Here is a 27,181-nt window from a genome sequence, read left to right on the forward strand (position 1 = left end):
AGAAAGTTTTAATTTACACATTCCATTTCTGCAATGTGCCATAAAACAAATAATTCCTGCCCCAAATTAATTACATTCTGAGATGGTTTAATTTTTTTGTCAGAAATGAAATAATTTTAACAGTTTATCAGTAGACATCTTTAGATATGCATAGTCTATGAATTCCTATAAGCAACCTGTTATAATTTCAAATGCAATCTGATATTTTGAATTCTCAAAAGTTCAGAGCTGAGTGAATATATCTTTATATAATATTCCTGAAAAGGAGTCAGGGAGGTTAGCTGGTTTTAGCAAGTAACTGTCTAAGCTTATTGGTGTTAGGTGTCTTGGTAAAAAAAAAATGCTTTCATGTTGTAGTCCATCATATAATGAAATCATAAATAAAACTGATTTGTACTATATGATAACTTATTAAGATTATGATGATATATTAATAATTTTCCAGAAATATTTTTCTGTAAGATTTTCATTTATGCCAGGTGAACTGGCATATACACCTGTAATCCCAGCAACTTGGAAGGCTGAGGCAGGAGGATTGCCAATTTCAAAGCCAGCCTCAGCAAGGCCCTGTCTCAAATAAAAAAATAAAAAACGGTTGGTGATTGTGGCTTGATGATTAAGTACCCCTGGGTTCAATCCCCAGTACCTGAAAACAACAACAACAATAACAACAACAACAATAAAAGATCTTCATTATGAAGAAGGATATACTATGGACAAAGGCAGCCTTATTTCAGAACATTTCTAGTTGGCATCAAGCTACTAACCTGTTTGATATTATTGGAGATAGGATTTGGAATAATACAATCATCACTGTCAGAATCTGATCTATCCTCTTCATCTGTTAAAAAATAAAAAGGTACATATGTTTACCCAAGTTAAACCATTTTTATTTATACCTTGTGAAATAGAAACAAGCACACATGATAAACTTAAAAGAACAATATGACAATTATTTCTAGATCCTTTTTAGCAGCAAATATGTTTACACATACATTACATTTTAGAAAAAAGAATGAACAGAAATTCCAAGGTAAATTTTGGTAAAATACAAAGGAAATAAAAATTAATATGTAGTATAAAATTAAACAAAATTTAGATAGAAGCATAACAGATGTTTTCTAATAATCTAACCAGTAATATTGTGTAAAAATCAATGTTATCCTTGCTGTTTAAGAGTTTTAAAACTTTGACTGCTTACTAAGGTAAAAGTGACATATAATAAACTATACACATTTAAAAAGAAAAACCTGAAATGGGATATGTTTAATTCTGTGACACCATCACCACAATTAAGAAAGTGAACATATCTAAAAATCCCAAAAGTTTTCTCAGACCCCTCTGTAATCTCTTCTCTGCTGCTCCATGTTCTGGTTCATTCTTCTTCAGCCCACTAACCTGCTTTCTTTTTTTGTTGGGGGAGGTAATGGGGATTGAACTCAGGGGCACTTGGCCACATAGCCACATTCCTAGCCATATTTCTTTTTTAGCTGCAGTTGGATACCTTTATTTCACTTATTTATTTTTATGTGGTGCTGAGGATCAAACCCAGGGTCCTGTGCGTGCAAGGTGAGCGCTCTACCGCTGAGCCACAAACCCAGCCTCATCAGCCCTCTTTTGTATTTTATTTAGACACAGGGTCTCACTGAGTTGCTTAGTGCCTTGCTGTTGCTGAGGCTGGCTTTGAACTCAAGATGCTCCTGCCTCAGCCTCCCAAGCTGCCTGGGATTATGGGCATTAATCACTGCACCTGGCACTAACCTGCTTTCTATCACTATGTTTGCTTTTCTAGGCTTTTAAATAAATGAAACCATTCAGTAAGTTGTCTTTTTCTGGTCAGGATTCTTTTTAAAATACTTTAATTAATTAAAATTTGTTTTAATTAGTTATACATGATAGTAGAATGTACTTTGATTCATCGTATATAATGGAGTATAATTTCTCATTCTTTGGTTATACATGGTGTAGAATCCCACCTATCATATAGTTATATATGTACATAGGGTAATAATGTCTGATTCAGTCTACTATCCTTCCTATCCCCATATCCCCTCCCCTCCCTTCATCCCTCTCTACCTAATCTAAAGTAACTCTATTCTTCCCTAGTGGCCCCCCTCCAATTGTGAATTAGCATCTGCATATTAGAGAAAATATTTTGCCTTTGCTTTTTTGGGATTGGCTTATTTTTCTTAGCATGATATTCTCTAACTCTATCCACTTACCAGCAAATGCCATAATTTCATTCTTCTTTAAGGCTGAGTAATATTCCACATATATGTGTGTGTGTACATATGTGTGTGTGTGTGTGTGTGTGTGTGTGTGTATAATTTTTTAAATCCATTCATCTGTTGAAAGGTACCTAGGTTGGATCCATAGTTTAGCTATTGTGAATTGGGCTACTATAAACACTGATGTGGCTCCATCACTATAATATGCTGATTTGAAGTCCTTTGGGTATAAACCAATAAGTGGGATAGATGGGTCAATGGTGGTTCCATTCCAAGTTTTAGGAGGAATCTCCATTCTGCTTTCCATAATGGTTGCACCAATTTGCATTCCTACCAGCAACATATGAGTGTACCTTCCCCCCCACATCCTTGCCAACGTTTATTGCTGTTTATATTCTTGATAACTGCCATTCAGACTGAGGTGAGAGAAAATCTTAGCGTAGTTTTGATTTGCATTTCTCTAATTGCTGAAGATGATGAACATTTTCTCATATATTTGTTGATCTCTGCAGGATTCTTAGTTTTGATTTTTAAAAGGTCAAGACTGTAGAGTAATCCAACTGATAATACTGACCCCCAAAGAGAATATGAAACTGTTTAAAACAAACAGGTCAGTAATGACATTTCTATTCTATTATGGAGATCCACACTGACTTAGAAGAGATACAAAATTATACCTAATAATAGCTAAACAGACTAATGAACTATAACCCATAATTTCTGTCAAGAAATAGATATGATGAGGTAGATCTTGCTATTAGATGATGTTTTATGATGCATATGCTAACAGATGAAACAAAATAAAGAGTAAAGCAAATAATGGGATTTTAGAAAAGAAAGTCACCTTCTGGTTCCAATTCTTCTGTTATTTCTGTTTCATCCTCAGAAGAAGCCAAGCTTTGTTCTGCAAGTTGACCCTCAGAGAGTAAAGACACATCATCATCTTTTTCTTGCTGGATTTTCTCAGTATTCTCTTTTACCTTAGCTATACTGCCTTCTTGAGAAACCTGCTGAAAGAAAAGCACACTCCTATATTTATTATTGCTTAGACCACATTTTATAGTATTCTTCTTTTTAACATAAAAAATTGTAGTTGTAGATGGACAGAATGCCTTTATTTGTTAATTTTTATGTGTTGTTGAGGATCAAACCCAGTACCTCATGCATGCTAGGCAAGCGCTTTGCCACTGAGCTATAGCCCCAGCCCTTAACATTTATTTTTTAGTTGTAGTTGGACACATTACCTTTATTTTATTTATTTATTTTTATGTGGTGCTGAGGATCAAACCCAGGGCCTCGCACATGCTAATCTCTAGCACTGAGCTACAACTCCAACCCTTACAGTATGCTTGCTGAAGCATCTGAATGATAAAGCATGTAAATTTGAGAAATATACAGATATGCAATATATATGTGAAACACTCATTAGAAAATGAAAAATTACATATAAAATGAAAAATGAAATAAAAATATGCATATAAATGAAAACCTTAATATATACTTAAATGCATTTATCTCAAAATGGATAGTTAGTTTTGATTTTGAAAAATTAATTTAAAATTAATTAAAAAAATTATTAAGACTTGAATTCACATATCTATTTGTTGTCTGCCACTACCAGTATAATTGCAGCTGTCAAATTTAACATAATTAATAATTGTACTTGTCATATTTTTAATGTTTTTAATGCAAGGAAGTCACATACAAAAATAGGATAAATATTATAATTTCTCAAACCACATCAATACTAAGACAAAGCCTTCAAGAACCAAATTAAAGCTTCCAAAATATTTTTAATACAATTGCATACCTTGGGATTATTTAAAATAGTTGTTGTATTAATTTCTATTTTTGCTGTATGATCCACTTCTGGTGAAATTTCCTTCATATCTTCAGGAGGAGGAGAAGTCTCTTTGCACTAATGTGAAAACATGAATGAATGTATATTATTATTCTAAGACTTTTACAAATATATATATACATATAAATAAATGTGTGTATATATACAAATAAAAACTGACAATAAAATAAAATAGTCACCCATGTGACAATAAATTTAATTAGTTTAGTGTACTTCAATAAACTGATGAATACACTTTTTGTTTTTGTTTTGTGGTGCTAGGGATTGAACTCGGGGCCTCATGTTTGCTAAACATGTGCTCTAGCACTGAGCTTCATCCCCAAATGGAAATTCTTTAAAGTATATGTACATAGGATTTAATACAAGTATAGCAATGCAAATGTCTGACAATAGGGCACTGTTGGACATTTGTATTATGCAAATATGGAAGAAAATTCACCAAAATTGAGTTGTAGGTTTAAATAAATGTAATTTTATTTAATTTTGTTTTTTGATACCAGGGATTGAACCCAGGGGTACTTTACCACTGAGCCACATCCCCAGTCTTTTAAAAAATATTTTATTTAGAGACAGGGTCTCGCTGAGTTGCTTAGGGCCTCACTAAATTGCTTAGGCTGGCTTTGAACTTGTGATTCTCCGGAGCCTCCTGAGCCGCTGGAATTACAGGCATGTGACACCACACCAGGCCTAATTTTATTTTTATTGTTTATTTTCTTATTTATATTTTCTAATATTTCTATGATGATTATATATTACTTGTACAACTTAGAAAGTTATATATGCTAAAATAGTTATATTTCCTACAATCAGTATTATCTTTTTATTATGCTAAATATCAACTTACAGTTAACTATTATTCCAGCATTTTAAAATTTTGTTGATTTTTAAAATGTAATTTATAATTTTTACTATTTTAAAATTAAACTTGCCCAATAAAGAAGGTGTAAAAGATAAATAATATATAAAAGAAATAAATGAATACAAATCTATATTCCTACTACTCAATAGTAATATTTTTAATAATGTGTTAGATTTTTATTACTTTATAATGAAATTATTATTATTATTGTTTTGTTTTGTGGTACTGGGATTCAAACTCAGAGGTGATTTATAACTGAGATACATCTCCAGCCCTTTTCAGTTTTTATTTTGAGACAGGGTCCTACTAACCGCCCAGATTGGCCTCCAATTTGCAATCCTGGCTCAGCTTTCCAAGACGCTGGGATTACAGGCACACATGTTTCACTGTGCCCAACTATTTATAATTTTTATGTAATTAAAATTTTTATTTATATGGTGATAAATGTGTTATAAACACAATATATTCTGTTAACATTTTAAAAATTAATATAACAATTTTCTCCTGTTATGAAACTTTGGGAAAATATAATTTAAAATAACACCTATATTGATGAGTGTTTCATGGTTTAATGAACTATTTCACTACTGTTGGACTTAACTATTTCATGATTTTTAGATATTATGACTAATATTGCAACAAACATCTCTCTATAGATGTCTTTTTAATATTTATGGTCATTTACTTAGGAATCAGGCTACCTATATTCAAATACCAGCTGTACTACTTTAACCATGAGCAAGTTTTCTTAGCATCTCTAAATATTACTTTCCGCAAAACAGTAAAATGAACTAGACATAAGTTTCTTACATATGAATATATGACCAGTATAACTCTACATCATGTACAACCACAAGAATGGGGTACTAATTAGAATAAGTCATGTATGTCAAAATATACTCTACTGCATGTATTTCTAAAAAGAACAAATAAAAAAATTAATAAAAAAAGCAAAAAAAATTACTTTCTACATCTTTAAATAGGAGTAATTCTAGTATGAAGTACATGGGGTTACTGTGAGGATTAAATGAGTCCAATGAACATTAAGGATTTATTTCATATAGCATATAGTTCAAAAACATAGTATATAGTTGTACTTTGATTTTTTTAATCCACTAAGCAAGTCTATGTCTTTTAATTGGAGAGTAGAGACCATTTACATTTAGAATTATTATGGAAAGATTTTTATTTCCTGACACTTTGATTTGTTTTACATTTTTAATTCACTCTTTTTAATTGGTTCTTTTAGTTATACATGACAGCAGAATTCATTATTCTAGTTGGAGTCCTATTCTTATGGATGTATATGGTAGTGGTATTTAATTCAGTCTTAATTTTCATTTGTTTAACTGTTCTTCCAGTGAGATTCACCCATTTAGAGATCTGGGGTTTGCTTTTTGAGGTCTTCTGTGGGTAGTATTTAAGTGTTTTTCTACTTTGTTTATTTTACTGGATATAATAATCTTGGCTGGCAGTTGTTTTCTTTCAGAATTTGGATCATCTCATTTCATACCCTCCTGGGTTTTAGAGTCTGAGCTCTTTGATCCACTTTGAGTTGACTTTTGTGCAGCGTGAGAGACACAGGTTTGATTTCATTTTGCTACATATGGATTTCTAGTTTTACCAGCACCATTTGTTGAAAAGGCTATCTTTTCTCTAGTGAATGTTTTTGGCACTTTTGTCTAGTATGATATAACCATATTTATGTAGGGTTGTCTCTGTGTCCTCTATTTTGTCAATATAGTTTTAATTTGTATTTCTCTAATTGCTAGAGATGTTGAACATTGTTTCTATATATTTTATAACCATTTGTATTTCTTCTTGTGTGAAGTGCTTGTTCAGTTCCTTTGCCCATTTATTGATTGGGTTATTTGGTTTTTTTTTGGTGTTAAGTTTTCTGAGTTCTTTGTATAACCTGGAGATTGATGCTCTATCTGAAATACAGGTAGCAAAGATTTTCTCCCATTCTATAGGATTTCTGTTCACATTCTTGATTGTTTTCTTTGCTGTGAAGAAGCTTTTCAGTTTGACACCATCCCATTTATTGATTCTCAATTTTACTTCTTGTACTTTAGGAGTTTCATTGAGAAAGTCAGTTCCTAAAGTGACATGATAGAGACTTGGGCCTACTTTTTCTTCTAGTAAGTGGAGGATCTCTGGTCTAATGCCTAGCTCCTTGATCTACTTTGAGTTGAGTTTTGTACAGGGTGAGAGAGAGAGGCTCAATTTCATTTGGCTACATATGGATTTCCAGTTTTCCCAGCATCATTTGTTGAAGAAGTTATCTTTTCTCCAATGTATGTTTATGGTACCTTTGTCTAGGATGGGATAACTGTATTTATGTGGGTGTGTCTCTGTGTCTTTTATTCTTTATTGGTCCTCATGTCTGTTTTGGTGCCAAAGCCATGCTGTTTTTTGTTACTATAGCTTTAGTAAATTAGATCTGGTATGGTGATGCCTCCTGCATTACTATTCTTGCTAATGTCTTCTTTGGCTATCCTGGGCCTCTTATTTTTCCAGATAAATTTCATGAATGCTTTTTTCATTTCTATAAAGAACGTTATTGGGATTTTAATAGAAATTGCATTAAATCAGTGTGGTTTGAATGCATTTCCCTAAATGCCAATAGCGTTGGACATATTTTTCATATATTTGTTGGCCATTTGTATTTCTTTGTGTGAGAAGTATCTGTTTAATTCATCTGCCCATTTATTTATTGGGTTATTAAATAAACACTCTTGACATTAAGTCTCAGATAGACCCCAATATAATAATACTGGTGATTTCAAAACACCATTCTCACCCACAGACAGGTAATTTAGACATAAAATCAAGAAAGGTACTTCTTTCTTAAATAATAACATAGAGCAAATAGACCTAAAAGATATCTATAAAATATTTCATCCAAGAGCTGAATTTACTTTCTTAGAAGCTCATGGAATCTTCTCCAAAACAGACTATAGTTTGAGTCACAAAACAACGTTTTAGCACATACAAAAAGTGATTATAATGCCTAACATTTAACATATTGGAATGAATTTAGAAATCAACAACAAGCAATACTATAGGAACCACATAAACACACGAAGATTAAATAATAATCTTTAGAATGAGAAAAGAATAAGAGAAAAAAAAGAGAAACAAAAAAATTTCTAGAATGAAATGAGAATACTGATACAATATACCAAAATCTTTGGGATGGTATGAAGGTGGTTCTAAGAGGAAAGTTTATAGCATTAAGTGTCTACATGAGAAAAACAAAAGATCCCAAAACAAACCATCTAATATTACATTCTTAAGGCCCTAGAAAAGAAACAAACCAATCTGAAAACCAGTAGAAGACAGGTAATACTTAATATTAGAGCTGAAATTAACGAAATAAACATTAAATAATACAAATGATCAAAGAAACAAAGAGCTGGTTCTTTGAATATATATATACAAGGTTGATAAATCCTTACAGAAAACTAATACAAAAAGAGAGAAGACCCGACTTAATAAAATTTGAGATGAAAAAAGACATAATCATCATACATGTTGCTGAAATCCAGCAAACAGTAGGGACTAATTTGAAAACTTATGTTTTATTCATTTTTTTGTTGCTGTAATGAAAACATCTGACAAGAACAATTCTTAGGAGGAAAAGTTTATTTTGGCTCGTGGTTTCAGAGATTCAGTTATGATCAGCTGACTTCACAGCTCTAGGGCCAAGGTGAGGCAGAAAATCATGCTAGAATGATGTGGTGGAGGATAGTAGCACAGAACAGGGCATCAAGGAAACAGAGAAAATAGTTCTATCCACCAAGGACAAAATATGAACCCCAAAGACATACCCCCAGTGACCTGCTTCCTCCTGCTACACTCTACTTGCCTATAGTTACTGCCCAGTTGATCCCTATCAGTGGATTAATCCACTGATTGTTATACCTCTCATAATCATTTCATCTCTGAAAATTCTTGCTTAGTCTTGCACATGAGCCTTCAGGGGACATCTCATATATAAACCATAACACTAATATTCCAATAATTTGAAAAATTTAGAAGGCATTGACAAATTTCTAGACATATAAGATCTACTGAAATTGAACCAAAAGGATACAAAAAACCTAAAAAGACTAAGAGGTAACAAAAAAAAAAATCTTGGGGCTGGGGTTATGGCTCAGCAGTGGAGTGCTCACTTAGCACATGTGAGGCCCTGGGTTGATCCTCAGCACCACATATAAATAAATAAATAAATAAATATAAAGATATTGTGGCCAACTACAACTTTAAAAAACAAACAAACAAACAAACAAAACCAAAAAAATCTTGCAACTAAGAAAAGTCAGGGATCAGATGGATTCTCATCTGGGTTCTATCAGATCTTTAAAGAAGAGCTGATGACAATCTTTCTCAAATTATTTCATAAAATAGAGAGGGAGGGAACACTCCAAAGTTCATGCTATGAATACAGTATCACCTTGATACATCAATGAAAGAACACTAGACCAATATCCCTGAAGAACATAGATGGAAAATTTTTTACAAAAATATTAGCAATCTTCATTTAAGAATACATTAAGAAGATTATACACCATGATCAAGTTGGAGTCTTCTCAGGGATACAAGGTTGTTTCAGCATATACAAATCAATAAATGTTAATTCATCAAATGGATAAAATTAAGGACAAAACTCACTTCTCAATAGATGCAGAAAAAGCCTTTGACAAAATCCAGCACCCATTCATGTTAAAACACTGAAGAAACTAGGGACTGAAGAACTTAACTCAACATCATAAACACTATAAAACTCAAACCAACATCAGATTGGATGGAGAAAAACTGAAAGCATTTCCTCTAGAATACAGAATGAGACAAAAATATCCAGTCTCACCACTCCTATTCAATAATAGTTCTTGAAACTCGAGCCAGAGCAATCAGGCAAGAGAATGAAATTAAAGGGATATACAGGAAAGGAAGAAGTCAAACTATCTCTGTTTGCTAACAATATGATCATGTATTTAGAGGACCTCAAAAAATCCACAAGACTTCTTGAGCTGACAAACTTAGCAAAGCAGCAGATTACAATGTCATCATATAAAAATTATAGCTTTCCTATACTCTAATAATGAATCTGTTCAGAAAGAAATCAGGGAAACAATTCAATTCTCAGTAACCTTAAACAGACAAAAAAGCAACAACAACTACAACACCACAACCTGGGGAATAAAGCTAACTAGGAAGGTGAAAGACCTCTACAATAAAAAAAAATAGTAGCACATTAAGAAAGAAGATGAGGATGACCTCAGAAGATGGAAAGAAGTATCATGTTCTTGGAAGAATTAATAAGCCATGTTACCAAAAGTTATTTACAGATTCAATGTGATGCCCATCAAAATAACAATGACGTTCTTCACAGAACTAGAAAAAAGTCCTAAAATTCATATGGAAGAATAAAAGACTCAGGATAGCCAAAGCAATACTGACAATAAGAGGAATGCCAAAGGCATCATAACACCTGATCTCAAATTATACTACAGAGGTAAAATAACAAAAACAGGATGGTGTTGGCATAAAAACAGACATAAAGACTAATGGAAAATAATGGAAGACAGAGACAGATTCACATAGATACTGTCATCTTTGTCAAAGGACAAAGATGCCAAAAAAAAAAAATGTTGGAGAAAACACAGCCTTTTAAACAAATGGTGCTGGGAAAACTGGATACACAGATATAGAATGAAAATAGATCAATCTCTGTCTCCCTGAACAAAAATCAACTCAAAGTGTATCAAAGACCTAGGAATTAGACCAGAAACACTGTTGTTGTTAGAAGAAAACACAGAATCAAAACTGCAACATACTGGTGCAGGCACTGACTTCCTTAATACGACTCTTAGGTTCAAGAAATAAAACCAAGAATCAAAGTGGGATGACATCAAATTTGCTTCTGCACAGCAAAGAAAACAAGATCAAGAAGAGAGAGCCTATAGAATGGGAGAAAATCTTTGCCATCTACTCTTCCAATAAGGGATTAATATCCAGAGTACATAAAGAACTCTAAAAACTTACACCGAAAAACATAACCCAATCAAATAATGAACAACTAAACAGATATTTCTCAGAAGAAATAGAAATGGGCAATAAATATATGAAAAATGTTTTAACATTCATAGTAATCAGGGAAATGAAAATCAAAACTATACTGAGATTTCATTGCATTTCAGTTAGAATGCCATTCATCGAGAATACAAATAATAATAAATGCTGGTGAGCCTTTAGAGGAAAAGGTACACTTTTACATTGTTAGTGGTATTGCAAATTAGAACGACTACTTTGGAATGTAGTATGGAGATTCATTAAAAGACCAGGAATGGGGGGGTTGGGGTTGTAGCTCAGTGGTGGAGCACTTGCCTAGTATGTGTGAGGCACTAGGTTTGATCCTCAGTACCATGTAAAAATAAAAAACAAAGGTACTGTGTCCATCTACAACGAAAAAAAAAAAAAGACTATGAACGGGATAAGCATATGACCCAGTTATTCCACACGTTGGTATTTATCCAAAAGAACTAAAATCAGCATACTATAGGGATACATGCATACCACTGTTTATAACAGTGCAATTTATAATAGTCAAGTTTTAGAACCACCTATGTGCCTGTCAACAGATGAATGGAAAAAGAAAATGTGGTATATACATGATGAAGTTTTAATCAGCTATAAAGAATGAAATTATGTCATTTGCTGGCAAACGGAAGAAACTGGAGAACATCATGCTAAGTGAAATAAGCCAGAATCAGAAAGTCAAAGGTCAAATGTTTCCTCTCATCTCTGGAAGAGAGAGTTGCGGGGCGGGGGTGGGTGGGTGGTGGAGAGAATGGAGAAAGGAAGGAGAAAAAAGGGAGTGGGGAACCTCATTAAAATAGAAGGGAGACCAATACACTAGAGGAAAGGGATTAAGAGGAAGGGAGGGAATGGGAAGTACTGAGAAACAAAATCTACCACATTATGCTATGTTCATGCACACATATATCACAATAAATCCATATATATATTATATAATGATAAGTACTAATTAAATGATAACATAAGGAAGATCAGTAGAGTAAAGGGGTCAGGAGGAGGGGGGCGTAAAGGGAAGGTACTAAGAAAGGAGATTGAGAAAATTATGTTATGAGCTTTAATGAATATGACACAATGAATCCCACTACTATATAATTATAACACACCAATTTAAAAAAATAAAGTAAAAAAAGAGAAAATAACTGACACCTAGAATGCCAAGTCCATCAGAATAAAAACATAACTGAATAAGTTCACCCTCCGCAAAAAAGTCACTGTGACTTTACTAAGACAGTTAAAATTAATTTTCCTAGAGTATGTTTAAGAAACAGTATGAGGCAAGGAAGCAGAATTTAGACAACTTTTTTTTTAAGTGGGAACACAGGACTGGGACAGTAGCTGCAGAGAGACATGGAGCCAGGAGAGGGGCTTAGATCAAGGAATATGAACGGTTAACACTTCTATATAGTGCCAAACAAAAAAGCGGTCATTTTAAAGGGAAAAGATGTACTTCATTCACTTGTTCCCATTTAAATCAAGTAAGTTATAGTATATCTCTATTTGTTATTTCAAATATTTATTACAGAAAAAAACAAATCCATATTTTGAGTATTTACTACTTACAGAATCCCTATGTGGCATGATATCCACAAAAGACACTTTCTTCTCTACAGGTGTTAAACGCCTAGGTTTAGGTGTTGGTACCTAAGATAAACCAATATGTCAGGATGAGTATGGTGAATAGTAGATAAAGTTTCAACAATTTTTTGTTTGGCAGAGGTATTTGGTTATTAAGTTTGCATTCAAATTTTATGTTTGAAAGAAAATTTGAAGTTATAGCTACTCACTGCAACTGATGTGCTAACAGAGGATGTTGGAGGTAGTGCCTGAACAATTTCTGGTTCTCTGTGTATGAAATTTCCTTCAACTTCAGTAGTTATTGATCCACTTGGTGGAAGATAAGCAAATTTCCATTTTAATATAACATGGATAGTGCCCGCAGGATTCTTTTGATGATCTATTAACTCAAATAGTCCTGTCAAATTACAAAAATATTTTTAATTAGTAAGAGTGAAATTTTATTTACATAGGAATTAAAGAGAATCAAAGAACCACCCTCTACTTAAAAATTTTTTTTAGTATTTTTTACTTACAACTCAAATGTCATTGAGAATAAAATAAAGAGGAATTATGATAAGTTCGTTTCTCAAACTGACTTCTTACAGAAATTAAGGCCTCAAAGATAATACTGACGTAACAATGGGAAATTAATTTATAACTATTTTAATTCCCTGAAATTAAATTCAGGATTATTCAGAATTCCTAGCCTTCTTCTAAGATATATCTGGTTGTATTTCAAGTACTGATTTTCATTTTGACTTGAAAATTCTTGTAAGAGACTTGTGTCTAATGAAAAATATATTAAAATTTTAAAATTTCACACAGTTTTCGTATGTAAAGAAATCTTTACATTACTATAAATTGTTATAATTTTTAAATATATGTATTTAAAAAATATTTTTTATTGTAGATGGACACAATACCTTCATTTCATTTTTATGTGGTGTTGAGAATTGAACCCAGCATCCCACACATGCTAGGTAGGCACTCCACCAAGTGAGCTATAGCCCCAGCCCAATTTTAAATATATTTTACTGGAAGTTGTTATATTATTGCAAATCAATATCTACACTGATAAAAAGTCTATGAAATAAATAGATAAAAGAATATGAACAAAATATTGTTAAGATGATAAACTTCTCTTACAGGCATAGGTAAGACTTTCAAATGGCTGAATGAAGAGCTCAGCAAATATTCTTCCCAAAAAGCAATGATAAAAGTGGACAGAATGCTTCAAAACAACCATATAAGGAAACTGGAAAGTGATCAAAGATATGCAACAAATTGAGCAGCATTTACTGAAAAACATTCAAAACAGTAAGAGTGTGGGACTGCTCTTAGTGTCTCCTCTCCTCCTTCTGCTATATGGTACTTACAGAGGTTTATAACATATACAGGCATACTATATATATATGTCAAGAATAGCAGAAATGAGAGAATGAAAAAATAGTGAGAATGAAATTGTATTAGTTTTTCTATATTTTAATAGAATTAGGTTTAATTTTGAGTATGATATGATGCATATTATAATTCTTACAGCAATTGCTCAGTAAATTATTAAAAAAAAATGGCCCAAAGTTTAAGGATTCTAAGAAGGTTAGGAAAATTAGTTATAAACAAATCACACTGAGGTACAATTTAAGTTTGCTTTTACAATTTTGTAGAATCAAGAACACAGGCTTACCTGAGATACACCTGTCATGTGCCAATGAAATCAAAGGCACATTGACTTTTCCTATGTAAATATTCTCCTGGGTATCACTATCATCAAACACATAAAAACTCAGAGACTCTGACTTAAGGTATCGATCCAAATCCATATTCATTGGCACTGGGAAACACATATGATCATCAAACTGTGGATCATTGCTACTGGGAATGATGGCTGTATCATGGTCTGCAAAATCAAAAAACTTGTACACAACATATGGGTGTGGCTGCAGGTGGCGAGCTCGGGACTGCAGGTTGTTGCAACATCTTATTGTAATGTCAAGTTCATTTAAGTTGCCTTCTGTGGAATCTGTTGAACTGAGCTGAGCAGTTTTAGGTACTTGCTGACTTAACTGGAAAAACATACATATTTATATTATAGAAATAATACAATTAAAAGATAAACAGCCGCTGCCAACCCCCAAACAAAATAATTTTGTAAATGGACAGAAGCTGCATATTTTCATCCAAAGTTAATTTATCAGTTAAGGTAAAAAAACCCCCACCTTTGATTCTTATTTAAAACCATATGTGGACAGATGATCCTGTGCTACTAGCAGCAAACATAGGAGATTGAGAAGGTATGTAGAAATTGGTGTTAAAGCCAAAACCCACCAAGAAAAGAGTTATTAATTCTACTTAATAACCAGAGACTACAGTGAGTGATAGGTCTAAAGAAGAATGCCCTAACCAGAGGAGATTCATCGCTTGTCCACAGTGATAATTCTGTTATATTTGGGGTTGGCCCTCATCCTGAACCATTGGGGCTTGAAGGAGCAGATATATGAGGCCAAGATTAGCCAGTGTATCAAAGTCCAACTTCTATAAGAACAAGAAAAATATGGGAGGGCTAAAAAGCAAGGCTTGGGAGGACATTTTGGAGGAGAGATGAGCAGCAGATGTTATCAGGCAGAGCTGGGAACTACTCTATAGTTCCTTATGGAAATACTATTAAGAGGGCCACCACACAAGTATTTCAGAAAATAACTGCACTAAACAGTAAATCTTTCATAATTGATATATCTAGGACAAAGAAAATGCTAGTGTTTCAGTGTCCTTGTTTAGTTTAGTGTTGGAGAATTCTCTCCTTTCCACCAGGACCTCCTCTGTATTTCTGAGTCTGGATTGAACAGATGAGACCCCTAATTAGGAGACTTAATTGGAGAAGGCCAAATAGAGTCAGAGTCAAAATCTTCTTGGTAGAGATATCTGGTGGGTTGGAGTGGAGAAACCTGAGAAAGGAAATCACAATTCTGCGTTCCCAGGCTAGTCTGCACTCAGTTATGGAAGGCTGAGTGGAATGATTTTTAAAAGTACCCCCTGCACTGACATCCTCAAATCCATCCATGAAAGCTAAAATTCCACCAGTAAATGAAAGCCAGAATCTGGGAGTCTAAAAACCTTTAAACTACAAAAATCAAACAAATAATCCGGTTTCCTTGTTTCTAATTCCCATTTCTTTCGGCATTTCCCAGTGTATTATGAAGAATATTAGCCAGAAAGATGATCTCTGGGAAGCAAGTGCTATTCTTTCTCAAGTTATGTTAGTAATGGTTCTTTAAGTGAAAGTCACAGAAACCAATCCATTGAGCAGAAATACCACACAGAGGAAGGTTATAAGGACATTTCATGGAACTGTATAGCAGAACTGTGGCTGGACCTTAGGAAGGTAGTAGGACTGGTATACTACTAAAATTTACTTTCTCTTCGGTCTCCATTTTTCTCATAATACTTGCTAATTGTTCTTTCTCCTTGGATCCATTTTTTCCCCCTTTGCTGACTATAATGGTAGAAAATGGCTGCCAATTACTCCCAATTTTACATGTTTTAAGTATCATGAGTCTTGCTTTCTCTTGGTTTCAGAAAGCAGAATCTGATTGGCCCAACAGGGGTCAAGCAGATATTCTGTAATCAGTTATATAATTACATGGGGAGTGTGAGAAAATGAGATCATTTAATAGAAACCTGAACACTGGGGGGCCATGTCCCATGAATTGGGAAGGGTCAGTTCTAAGAACAAAGAAAGTAAGATATTTATGAGTTGAGTCAACCTTCCAAAATATTTCTACTATAACACCTTCCTCTGTTATGCAACGTAAGTGCATACCTTATGTTTCCTGTTGAAATTCATATATACAAGAAATCTTAAGTCAAGAATCCTATTTAACTTTGCTCAATTCTGTGCTTTCTACATTCACTGGATCATGGAATTCATTTAGGAATATGATCATTAAGACTCCATGAAACATGGTTTAGGAAATGCTAACCTGGGGAATTGCATTTAAACTCCCAGTTCTTAGCAAGAAAATATACATTTTGTATTTGACTTTGCATTTCAGAAACTCAATTTTTGAGGAAACAGTTTGAAAGAAAGAAAATAATTGATATTCCAAGAATAGTTATTTGCTTTCTTAACTGTGGAACTTGTTAATGAAAGACTTGATGTGTGGTAACAGTACTGAAATTATATAACCCCAAACTGTCCTGGTAGTATAAGGGAATTCTTTTTGTGTTGATGTTCTGTATCTTCATTTTGGTGATTGTTATATGAATTGTGACATGTGACAAAACTGCATAAAATGACTATACACATGTTTACATACACACGCACAAATGCCTGCCTGTAACAACTGATAAAAATCTGAATAAGGTAGCTAGCCTATTATACTAATGTCAATTTCCTGGTTTTGATATTAAGCCATAGTTCTGTAAGGTGTTACAACTTGAAGAAACTGGGTGAAGCACACACAGGACCTCACTGTACTATTTTTGCTACTTCCTATGAGACTATGATTATTCCAAAATAAGAAGTTGAAAAAAGCCACTTGAAGGCTGTGAAAGAAAATGATTTCAATTTAAAGCCTGATATATAAGAGAATATTATAAAATTTCTATGTAATAAAAGGGTTCGAAAGTCAATAAAGCTTACCAATTGCATTTGCTTTGGCCCCTTAAAATTTGATGTTATATATCCCAAAGCCTTTGCTCGTTCTCGATAAAGTTGAATTGCTTGATCCATGGGAACTCTTAATTGGAACCAGTATTCTACTGTGCCAAAATTTGGGATGTCTCCTTTAGTTCCTACAAGTCAATACATAATCCACTGTTAAAACAGTCACACAAATGAAATATATATAAGTAAAAGATATATCAATGGTATTATGCATTAAAACTATAAATTTTATACAGTTCAATGATATGACTTGCACAAATGATGTATGATTGGCAAAAAACAGATGAAGAAAAGAGTTACTTTTGGGGTATGGGTTTCATTGTATGTTTAATATTATTTAAAAACTATGTCAAATTATGATTTGGGATATATCATACCATTTCAATCCTTCTGAAATATAAAGAAAAATGTAAATATTGAATCAGATACTCCCCAGATTCTTTTTGATGTTATAGTATTTTTATTTAAACAAGTTGTACTCAATATAACCTGACATTTGCAATATGCAACCTCAAAATTATAAATATGACATTCCAAATTTTAATTCGACTTTGGGAAATTCTTTGGAATTTTTCCATTTCTTTACTGTACCAAGTACTGGGGGAAAAGTTGTATGATATTTGCCCTGCACACCCTTGTTATTCCTCTGTGAAGACTTATCCTCTATGGAGGTTCAACAGCTCTGTACTTCCTTCACAGACTTTGTATGTCCTCATTAGAGTACTGACGGCTCTGGCCTGTCTACTCACAACTGTATAGTCTGAACACCACAATGAAAGTTTCTTGAGGGTAAGGAATGTAGTTTTCACCAATTTTTTACTCCTACCGTAGGGACTAGCACATAATAGATACTCAATATTTGTCAAGTAGAGAATATTGTATACATAAACTTCTCTGAACATACCATGTTATTAAAACTCTACTCCTACCTCATAATTTTTTTATTCAACCATGATTTAATATCTAACATCATTTATAAAATGTAATAGAATATTAATGCATACATATTTGGTTGCACATGCATAAAAAATCTTTGGTGAGGGGTTTCAGGGGTGTCTGGAGACAGGAGAGGATAAGATACCTACATCATTTTGACTTTTAAGTCATAAATATATTATCTATGTCATCAACCACTCAATCAGTAAAATAAAATCCCTTTCCAGACACAAAATCAACACTGTTCCTTCTTAAAATGGTTTTTCTACTTGGCTTCTGGGATGCCATATACTTTCAGTTTTCCTCCTATACCACTGGTCACCCCTCAGTTTCCTTTTCAGGCTCTTTTTAAAAAAAATTATTCTGATTTGTTATATATGATGGGAGAATGCTATTCATTTCATATTACACATAGAGCACAATTTTTCAAGACACTGATTGTACACAAAGTATATTCACACCATTTGTGTCTTATACATGTACTTAGGGTAATGATATCCATCTCATGCCACCATCTTTCCTACCCCTCTGCCTCCTCCCTTAACCTCCCTTCCCCTTTGCCCTATCTAAAATTCCTCCATTCCTCCCATGCTCCCTCCACCCCCATTATGGATCAGCGTCCACATATCAGAGACAACATTCAGCATTTGGTTTTTGGAGATTGGCTTACTTCAGTTAGCATAATATTCTCCAACTCCGTCCATTTGCCTGCAAATGCCATGATTTTGTTCTTTTAATGCTGAGTAATATTCCATTGTATATCTATACCACAGTTTCGTTATCTATTCATCTATTGAAGGGCATCTAGGTTGGTTCCACAATTTAGCTATTGTAAATTGTGCTGCTGTAAACATTGATGTGGTTGGGTCCCTGTAGTATGCTCTTTTTAAGTTCTTTGGGTATAAACCAAGGAGTGGGATAGTTGGGTCAAATGATGGTTCCATTCCCAGTTTTCCAAGGAATCTCTATACTGCTTTCCAGATTGGCTGCGACAATTTGCAGTCCCACCAGCACTGTATGAGTGTGCCTTTCCCCCCTACATCCTCTCCAACACTTATTGTTGTTTGTATTCATAACAGCTGCCATTCTGATTGGAGTGAGATGAAATCTTTGAGTAGTTTTGATTTGCATTTCTCTAATTGCTAGAGATGTTGAACATTTTTGTTTAACATCTATTTCATTCAACATATGTTTGTTGATTGATTGTATATCTTCTTCCAAGAAGTGTCTGTTCAGTTCCTTGGCCCATTTATCTATTGGGTTGTTTGTTTTTTTGGTGTTAAGGTTTTTGAGTGCTTTAAATATCCTTGAGATTAGTGCTCTACCTGATGTGCTTGTGGTAAAGATTTGCTCCCATTCTGTAGGCTCTCTATTCACCTTATTGTTTCTTTTGTTGAGAAGAAACTTTTTAGTTTGAATCCACCCCCATTTATTGATTCTTTTAATTCTTTTAATTCTTGTGCTACAGGAGTTTTATTAAGAAAGCTGGGGCCTAATCTGACATGATGGAGATTTGGGCCTACTTTTACTTCCATCAGGTGCAAGTTCTCTGGTTTAATTCCTAGGTCCTTCAAGCTCTTCCTTTTCCTGTTTCTTAAGTGTTGGAGTCCCATTTATCAACCCTAAACTCCTAGGACCTATATTGCTCTACAGTGTGCTCTGATTGGCTTTTTAATTTAATTTAATCTTTACTCCAGTTACAGGCCACCTTTCTGCCCCTATAACACGTCAGGTTTGTTCCTCTCTCAGATCTCTGGTTTTGCTATTTCCCCTGCCTGAAACATTCTTCCCCTGCATCCTGGCATGGAACTTCACTCAGGTCTTTATCAACATCACCCTCTTGAGGAAGCCTTCATCTCAACTAGCAATCTTCCATCCCTCTGTTAGCTTCTTGCTCAAGTTATTTTTCATATCTGAATATAATTATTTATTTGTTTTATTGGCTATTTTCCTTGCTAGAAGGTTAGCTAAGCTATCTGAGAATACAAGTTTTGTCTTGTATCACTGACCAGTATTCTTAGTATTTAGTAAGTGGTAACACAATGTCGTTAAAAAAAAAAAAAAAAGATTGATGAATGTACTGTAACTGTTTAATCAAACAAGGGGTATCAATATGATAAACAAACATCTGAAATAAATTTTTAAACACTAAATAGCTATTTTACTGATGTCATCAATAATATTTAAGATATACTATGAATGTAAATAGAGAACCTTGTCCCTATCCAAAAGGCACCTTTAATGTATAAGACACTAATGTAGAATAACAACAGATAACTCAAATTAGTGATCTAAATATTTGAAGCCTATAAACTGTACTTACCAACCAAACTTGCTGTGCAAAATATTCGACCGCTTTTTTCTAGAATTTCATGGAATCTCAATTGACATGCTGCAAGTGTTTCATAATCTGTGCTGTGAGCTTGGTGGACTTCAAGTGTGACAGTATTCTTCTGAATATAATGTAAAAATAAGTCGTTAACATGAACAAGATATTGAGAAGTGAAGTTATATTCTGGGTGAAGGCCTTGAACTATGGGAGTTGTCTGTAGTTCAAAATCATAGAAAGCATAGGTACAGAAAGTGACAGGCTCTTTATCTCCAGATGCCTGTAAAACTTCAGAAGAAAAGATTACTTTGTTGATGTGGATTTCAAATAGATTTTCGCCTCGTTCTAGGTGGATGGTTTCATCAAATTCATCGACAGAGTCATCTGGCATGATTTCTGGTTTAAATTTGTACTGTTTGGTGCCATAGGCAATATCCTTTAATTGGGCTACAAGAGAAGACACATAGATTTTAAAATTTGACATATGAAAATGCAAACTTGTATCTGAAGCAGTCGGAAGTTTGAGTGCTTTTAGTGGATAATCTCAATCTTAAATTCTATGACTATACCATTTTTCTTGTTTTGATACATCACTTGTTAAACAATAACAAATTATAACTTCAAAATACACACAAGTATAATTTGTCAACTTATAATACAAAGTTTTTAAAAATTACAACTTTAGTTGTAATATAGCCAAAGCCAACAAAAGGAAAAAGAAAAGCAGGTTTCTGAATGAACAGCTGAGGTCACTATTTTGTTTCACCTGCTCCTCCACCTTTTCTTTGTCCATTACCTTCTCTCCTTAATTTCTCTTTTCTCAGGCTCCTTTCCTTTAGCGTGATAGGATACATGTTTCTCCTGTGCGGGGTGAAGTGTATGTTTATTGTCTTCATTATAGTAATGGTTTCACAGTTGTATACACAAGCCCAAACTCACCAAAATGTATACTTTAAATGTGTCTTTTAAAATACATTAACTATAGTTCTTTAAAGCTATTTTTTAAAAGATCTCTTTTTATTTACATTTTTACCCTACTGTTACACTCAAGTTTCTATAAAGAATAATGTATGTGCATGTCTCCAACTACTCATGTAAACCACATTGCCTTACTTTTCCATAAAACTACGGCAGAAAATATCAGCAATAACCAATTAATTGCTAGACTCAATGGATACTGGACCCTATACTATTTGTTTTCTTTGCTTCTATTGAGACTGATGAAACTATCCCTTCTGTGAACTTCTATCTTGGCTTCCATGTCATTATTTCCCCTGCCCTTCCTTTTCTTTCTCTGCTAGTTTTCTGGGGTTCTGCTTTCAATTCTCTTATTAGTCGACATATTTTCATGGGTCATCTCATTTACTTTTATGACTTTTGTTATAATCAGCATGCTGAAAGCTTCCATATTTCTATTTTTAACTCAGATTTCTTTCCTAAATTCCTGTCCCATATATCTAATATTTTACTTCACCCTCTATCTTATAGAATCCAGAAGGCACTTCAAATTCAGTATATCCAAAACAGAAGGTATCATATGGTTTTCTGGCTATTTGTGTTTTTTTTTGTTTGTTTTTTTTACTTTGAATCTCAAGAGATGGTGTTAACATTCATCCAGTTGCCCAGGTTAGACACCAGAGTCATCTTAGATTCCTTTTTTGGTTACTCTCACCATATCTTATAGGGTCACTACTATCCAACACTATTTCCTAAATCTTTATCAGATTTGTCCCTATTCTATCACCACTGTATCTATTTAATACCTTCAGTTTACTATCTAGATTATTATGGAACTCAACATGCTTCCTTCCTTCATGTCTTACTCATTCTCCTAATACCAGGAGTATAATCTCCAAAATGCAATACTGAATATACTATTTTTACTTAGTGGTGAAGTCTAGTCTTTCGTGTGTGTGTGCATGCATGTGTGTGGACTGTTTCTAAAGACTCCACACCTATTTTAGAGTTCCCCAAATCATTTTTCTTTGTGTGCTAGGGATTGAACACAGGACCTCATACATGCTAGGCAAAGCACCCTACCATCAAGCCACATCTCCAGCCCTTTTAACCTGAACCTTGAGGTAGGAAGAGGCATTCTCTCATCAGTGTTTTCTTAATACCTGCTATGATTTGAATGTGTTTCCCCAGGTTCATGTGTTGGAAACTTAATCCCCTATGCAACAATGTCAAGAGGCAGAATCTTTAAGACGCATTAGGCCATAGAGGCTCTACCTTCATGAATGGCTTCATGTCATAATCATGGGAGTGGGTTTGATATCACAAGAGTGGGTTTACTATAAAAGTGAGTTTGGTCTATTCTTGCTTTCCCTTTGTGCATGTTCTTTTGCCCTTCTGCCTTCTGCTATGGCCCTTGCCATGAAGGACCCTCAAGGCGAACTTCCCAGCCTTACAACTGTGAGAAATAAATCTCTGGGGCTGGGGTTATAGCTCAGTGGTAGAACATGTGCTTAGCATTCACAAGACCCTCAGTTCAATCTTCAGCACCAAGAAAAAAATACCCTTGAGGGTGGTGCCTCAGTTTTTTTCCTATTTGTATTCTTTACTGGCTAGCACTTTGCTTAGGATGCATTAGAGACTTGATCATGTTTACGGAATAAGTCAATGAATTTAAGAGACATATAAAACATACTTGTAAAAGTTTGTTAAGTTTTGAAAAGAATGAAAATTCTTAACTCTGTGACCTCCCTTTTAACCAAGAAAGTTCCATTAAGCAAATTTTTATTGAGTACTACTTGGAAGAAAAGGTACACACTGCTCCTCGACTTTTGGAAAGCCTTGTTCAGTCAGATAAAGATATTTATTTTGCCCTTCCTCATAGATCAGAAGTTTTAAAAATATGGTCTAGGCACCTCTGAGGGTCTCTAAAACTGTTTTAGGGGGTCGTTGAGGACAAAACTAATTTCATACTACTACCAAGATGTTATTTGCCTTTTTCATTTTATTGTCTTACATGTGTATAATGAAGTTTCTCAAAGACTAAATGATATGTGTTATTACGACAGATTAAATGCAGAAACAGATGTAATAATCCAGCTGTTTTCTATTAAGTCAGGTCCTAAAAAGATTTGCAAAACATTAAAAATTTAAAATAATGCTACTCTACTCTCTCTCTCTCTCTCTCTCTCTCTCTCTATATATATATATATATATATATATATATATATTTTTTTTTTTTTTTTTTTTTGGTAAACAGAACTTTTAAAAACAAATACTAGGGCTGGAGTTGTGGCTCAGTGGTAGAGTGCTTGTCTGGCACGTGTGAGGCCCTGGTTTTGATCCTCAGCACCACATAAAAATAAATAAAAATAAAGGTATTGTGTCCAACTACAACTTTAAAATTTTCTAGCTTGATTTTCAATATGATAAATATCAAAAATTATATATTGTGAGAAAAAGGCCTCTGTAATCATAAATAAGTTTAAGAGGGTAAAGTTATTGCTGGCACAGATGACTAAGTGGACATGAAAGAGTTGAGTACTCATCAGTGTAGAACTTATATGGTGGTTACAGTGAATATGCAAAACTCTAACAGCTGAGGAACACTTATATATTCCTAAACATATATTTTCTGAGTACCTGAGGGGAAAACTGGGGAGGTAGTGCTGTGCTAGCCATATGAAGCCTCACATCTGCATCTGAATAGCTTGCAGTCATTTCTAACCATAAAGAATCATGGGCCCCCAAATCACTAGGGGTGGGGCCCCATAAGCCACAATTTAGATGGGTTCCTCAGATGATTCTCATACTTGCTAAAGTTTGAAAATCACTGCAAGGACATTTTAGGTAGAGGGATGGTTAGGAGTAATCAGAGCCAGGTTCCTGACATGGGGGAGCACTGAGTTTGATTTTGAAGCACAGAAGGGTCTATGTTGAGGTCAAGGTAGAAAGAAGGTTTAGACAGAACAAACTGTAAGAACAAAAGCAGGTTGCTAGAACTGAGCAAGATGAACGAACCTAAGAGGAAGAAAGCCTATTTGATGAGGAGTGTAAGTTGCTTAGAAGGCAAATAACAAACGTGGTGTTAAATTTGAGTCTGTGGTACTTTATGAAGTACTTTGAAATCTTGCCTGCAACAATGAAGCAGTAGGGAATTACTAAAACTTCTTAAGTAGAAAAGAATCAGATGAAAGAGCTTTTCTGGTAACTTATTATTATAGCTATGAATTTGGAAAAATACAGCAAAAAGATACTGTGAGTGAAGTTTTGGATGACATTTTCAGCCATTATAAGATCCATTCCTCTAGTTACTGTGTATACGGTACCTTCTAGTTTCTGGATGCGTGCAGCCCTGACATCAAGAAGATGAACATATTGTTCCACTTTAAGTTCATAATCTTGCTGCAAACTTTCCATCTTATGGGTCACTGCCTCAACTTCCATCTAAAATACAAGAGCACATAAACTTCAATACTATAATTAGTTCCATTTTCATTTATCAACGTTCCTATGATTCAAGCATTTTCTAGATCCTGGGAATACCAGGTCCTATAAACTATGGTTTCCTGATCTCATATAGCTTACAGTTTAAGAAAATTATACTTGGCAATGTTCACAAATAAGAAGTAAAGTAAATAAAACTCTGGATTCCTTTTAATGGAGATGAGTTTCTGTTTTATTAAAAGCTAACATAAAGCCTGGCATGGTGGTGCTTGTAATCCTGGCTACTTGGAGGGCTGAGGCAGGAGGATCCCAAGTTTGAGGTTAGGGAGGGCAACTTATTGAGTCCCTGTCTTATAAAAGAAAAGAAGAAAACAAACAAACAAACAAACAAACAAACAAACAAACAAACATAAGGTGGTCCACTGCTACTATTAATTGCCCTAAACCAGGGACTTATTTGTTTTTAGACTATTTCTTTTTTTTTTTAAATGTTTTATATTTTAGTTTTAGGTGGACACACAATCTTTTATTTTTATGTGGTGCTGAGGATCAAACTCATGCATTCTAGGTGAGCACTCTACCACTGAGCCACAACCCAGCCCCTGTTTTTAGACTATTTCTAACCACCTAGTCACAAGACTAAATTACAGGGATGTGGTAATATATAATAAGAGGTGGCAATAGATAATGGGGTATAATAGATGAATACATGATAACACATATGTTTAAGAAAAGTAAATCATCAGGAGAACAGCATAGAAAACCTACCCTCTTGATTTAGTACAGAGTGTACTACATTACCTGATAATCTTTGTTAATTTTATGCTGCATGATTAGCATGTTTCTTGTCTTTTCAAGTTCTTGCACTGTTTCTGCATGAGTTGCTTGCAGCTCTCTCATGGAGCGTTCCAGATCTTTATTAATTTTACTGTCTACTTTCTCTAAAAATGAAAGGTCTCCATTTTTTTGTTCTTTTTGAGCCTAAAACAAAAACATGTTTATTACTGAAGAATTTCTAAAATGTGACCGTGTGAATTAACGTAGATCAAGCATGAAACAATCATTGAAAACATGTATTCAATTTTTTCCATTAGGAATACAACAGTTCTAAAACATATTTGCATAGATATTTGAAACAATTAAAAAAATTAAAAAACAGTTTATTACCTCATGACATAAAAAAGAATCATGTATTTATTTCTCTTTAATTAAAATGTACACTATGATCTAAAAAGGAAGTAAGTGTGTATTTTTGTGTCTTCTTGTTAGTATCAGGGTATCCCAGAACTAGAAAATATTTTCTTGTTATATTTACAATTCAGTATTTTACTTGAGATAACAGGATGTAAACCAAGGCCTCTTAGGGCAGAAAATTGTTGATTAGTTTTTTATTGTGAGACACGCAAAAGTAAAATTTTTAGCATAATTCAAGGAAGTGCTTTAAACACGAGTTTTTGATGTTTACTTTATTGTAATTTTGATGTCATTATGAAATATTCATTTGCTGCAACTAAATGTCATCTAAATACTTTCATGAGTCTTAGTAGTTACACGTCCTGTGTGTGTGTGAAAAATGCACTAAGTTTCAGAAGATGTAAAAATAATTCACTTTCCAAATGCAAGGGTTACAGATAGAGGTCATCAGTATATTAAAATAGTTTTATGTACCATAAAACTCCAAGGGTGTAGTTCAGAAAGTTACCTTTATAAGCAGGAGAGCTTCACTCAGTTCATCAGCATTAATATCACTCTCCTGCAACAGATTAAGTAAAAGTTCACAATGAAATATTAATGGAAAGTTAAGAGAAATTCCAACTACTCAGTTTTTTTCTAATGGAATATAAGGTGTCTGTTACCATGATTTGATAAACTAAGTATCAGAGACAATCCAACTATTGAGAATATCCTCATAGAATATAAGCTTCCTGATACCATGAGTTAAAAAACCAAGTCATATGTTCATAATCTTTTGCTTTGAAATTATAGTATTTTCTCTGTGCTAAAACATGTACATGTGATTTTTGAGTTTATTTCCTAAATAAGAAATAGTTCACCTGGTTGAAAAACTTCATGTGGCTTTTAAGTTCATCGAGTTGTTGCTTTTGTTCCAGACACTGTAACTGAAGTCCTCTATTCTCTTGAATGAGTTTTTCATTTTGGTCTTAAAAATAAAGTCAATTAGAAAGGTAAGTGAGAATTGGGCCTAAGAACACATTTTAAATTAATTTAATTCCTGATAAGC

The 27,181-nt window shown here is 33.7% G+C and overlaps 1 protein-coding gene across 3 annotated transcripts in view; it reads right to left on the minus strand.

The window, feature by feature from the left end:
* Positions 1 to 27,181, minus strand: part of Rpgrip1l (RPGRIP1 like) — a 102,408-nt gene that overhangs the window by 37,174 nt on the left and 38,053 nt on the right. For 2 of the 3 annotated variants that reach the window (XM_078032321.1, XM_021721315.3), the window contains exons 11-22: positions 26,994 to 27,100; positions 26,642 to 26,692; positions 25,741 to 25,920; positions 24,822 to 24,939; positions 20,533 to 20,985; positions 17,250 to 17,401; positions 14,295 to 14,673; positions 12,838 to 13,025; positions 12,614 to 12,694; positions 4,039 to 4,146; positions 3,073 to 3,238; positions 768 to 841 (exon numbers count right to left, since the gene is read on the minus strand). In XM_078032321.1, the coding sequence (XP_077888447.1) occupies positions 768 to 841; positions 3,073 to 3,238; positions 4,039 to 4,146; positions 12,614 to 12,694; positions 12,838 to 13,025; positions 14,295 to 14,673; positions 17,250 to 17,401; positions 20,533 to 20,985; positions 24,822 to 24,939; positions 25,741 to 25,920; positions 26,642 to 26,692; positions 26,994 to 27,100 (2,057 nt within the window). The remainder of the gene's footprint in view (positions 1 to 767; positions 842 to 3,072; positions 3,239 to 4,038; positions 4,147 to 12,613; positions 12,695 to 12,837; positions 13,026 to 14,294; positions 14,674 to 17,249; positions 17,402 to 20,532; positions 20,986 to 24,821; positions 24,940 to 25,740; positions 25,921 to 26,641; positions 26,693 to 26,993; positions 27,101 to 27,181) is intronic. The other variant, XM_021721318.3, reaches the window with a different exon arrangement.

This window comes from Ictidomys tridecemlineatus, chromosome 15 (assembly GCF_052094955.1).
Source record: "Ictidomys tridecemlineatus isolate mIctTri1 chromosome 15, mIctTri1.hap1, whole genome shotgun sequence".
In the NCBI taxonomy this organism is placed as follows: Eukaryota; Metazoa; Chordata; class Mammalia; order Rodentia; family Sciuridae; genus Ictidomys; species Ictidomys tridecemlineatus.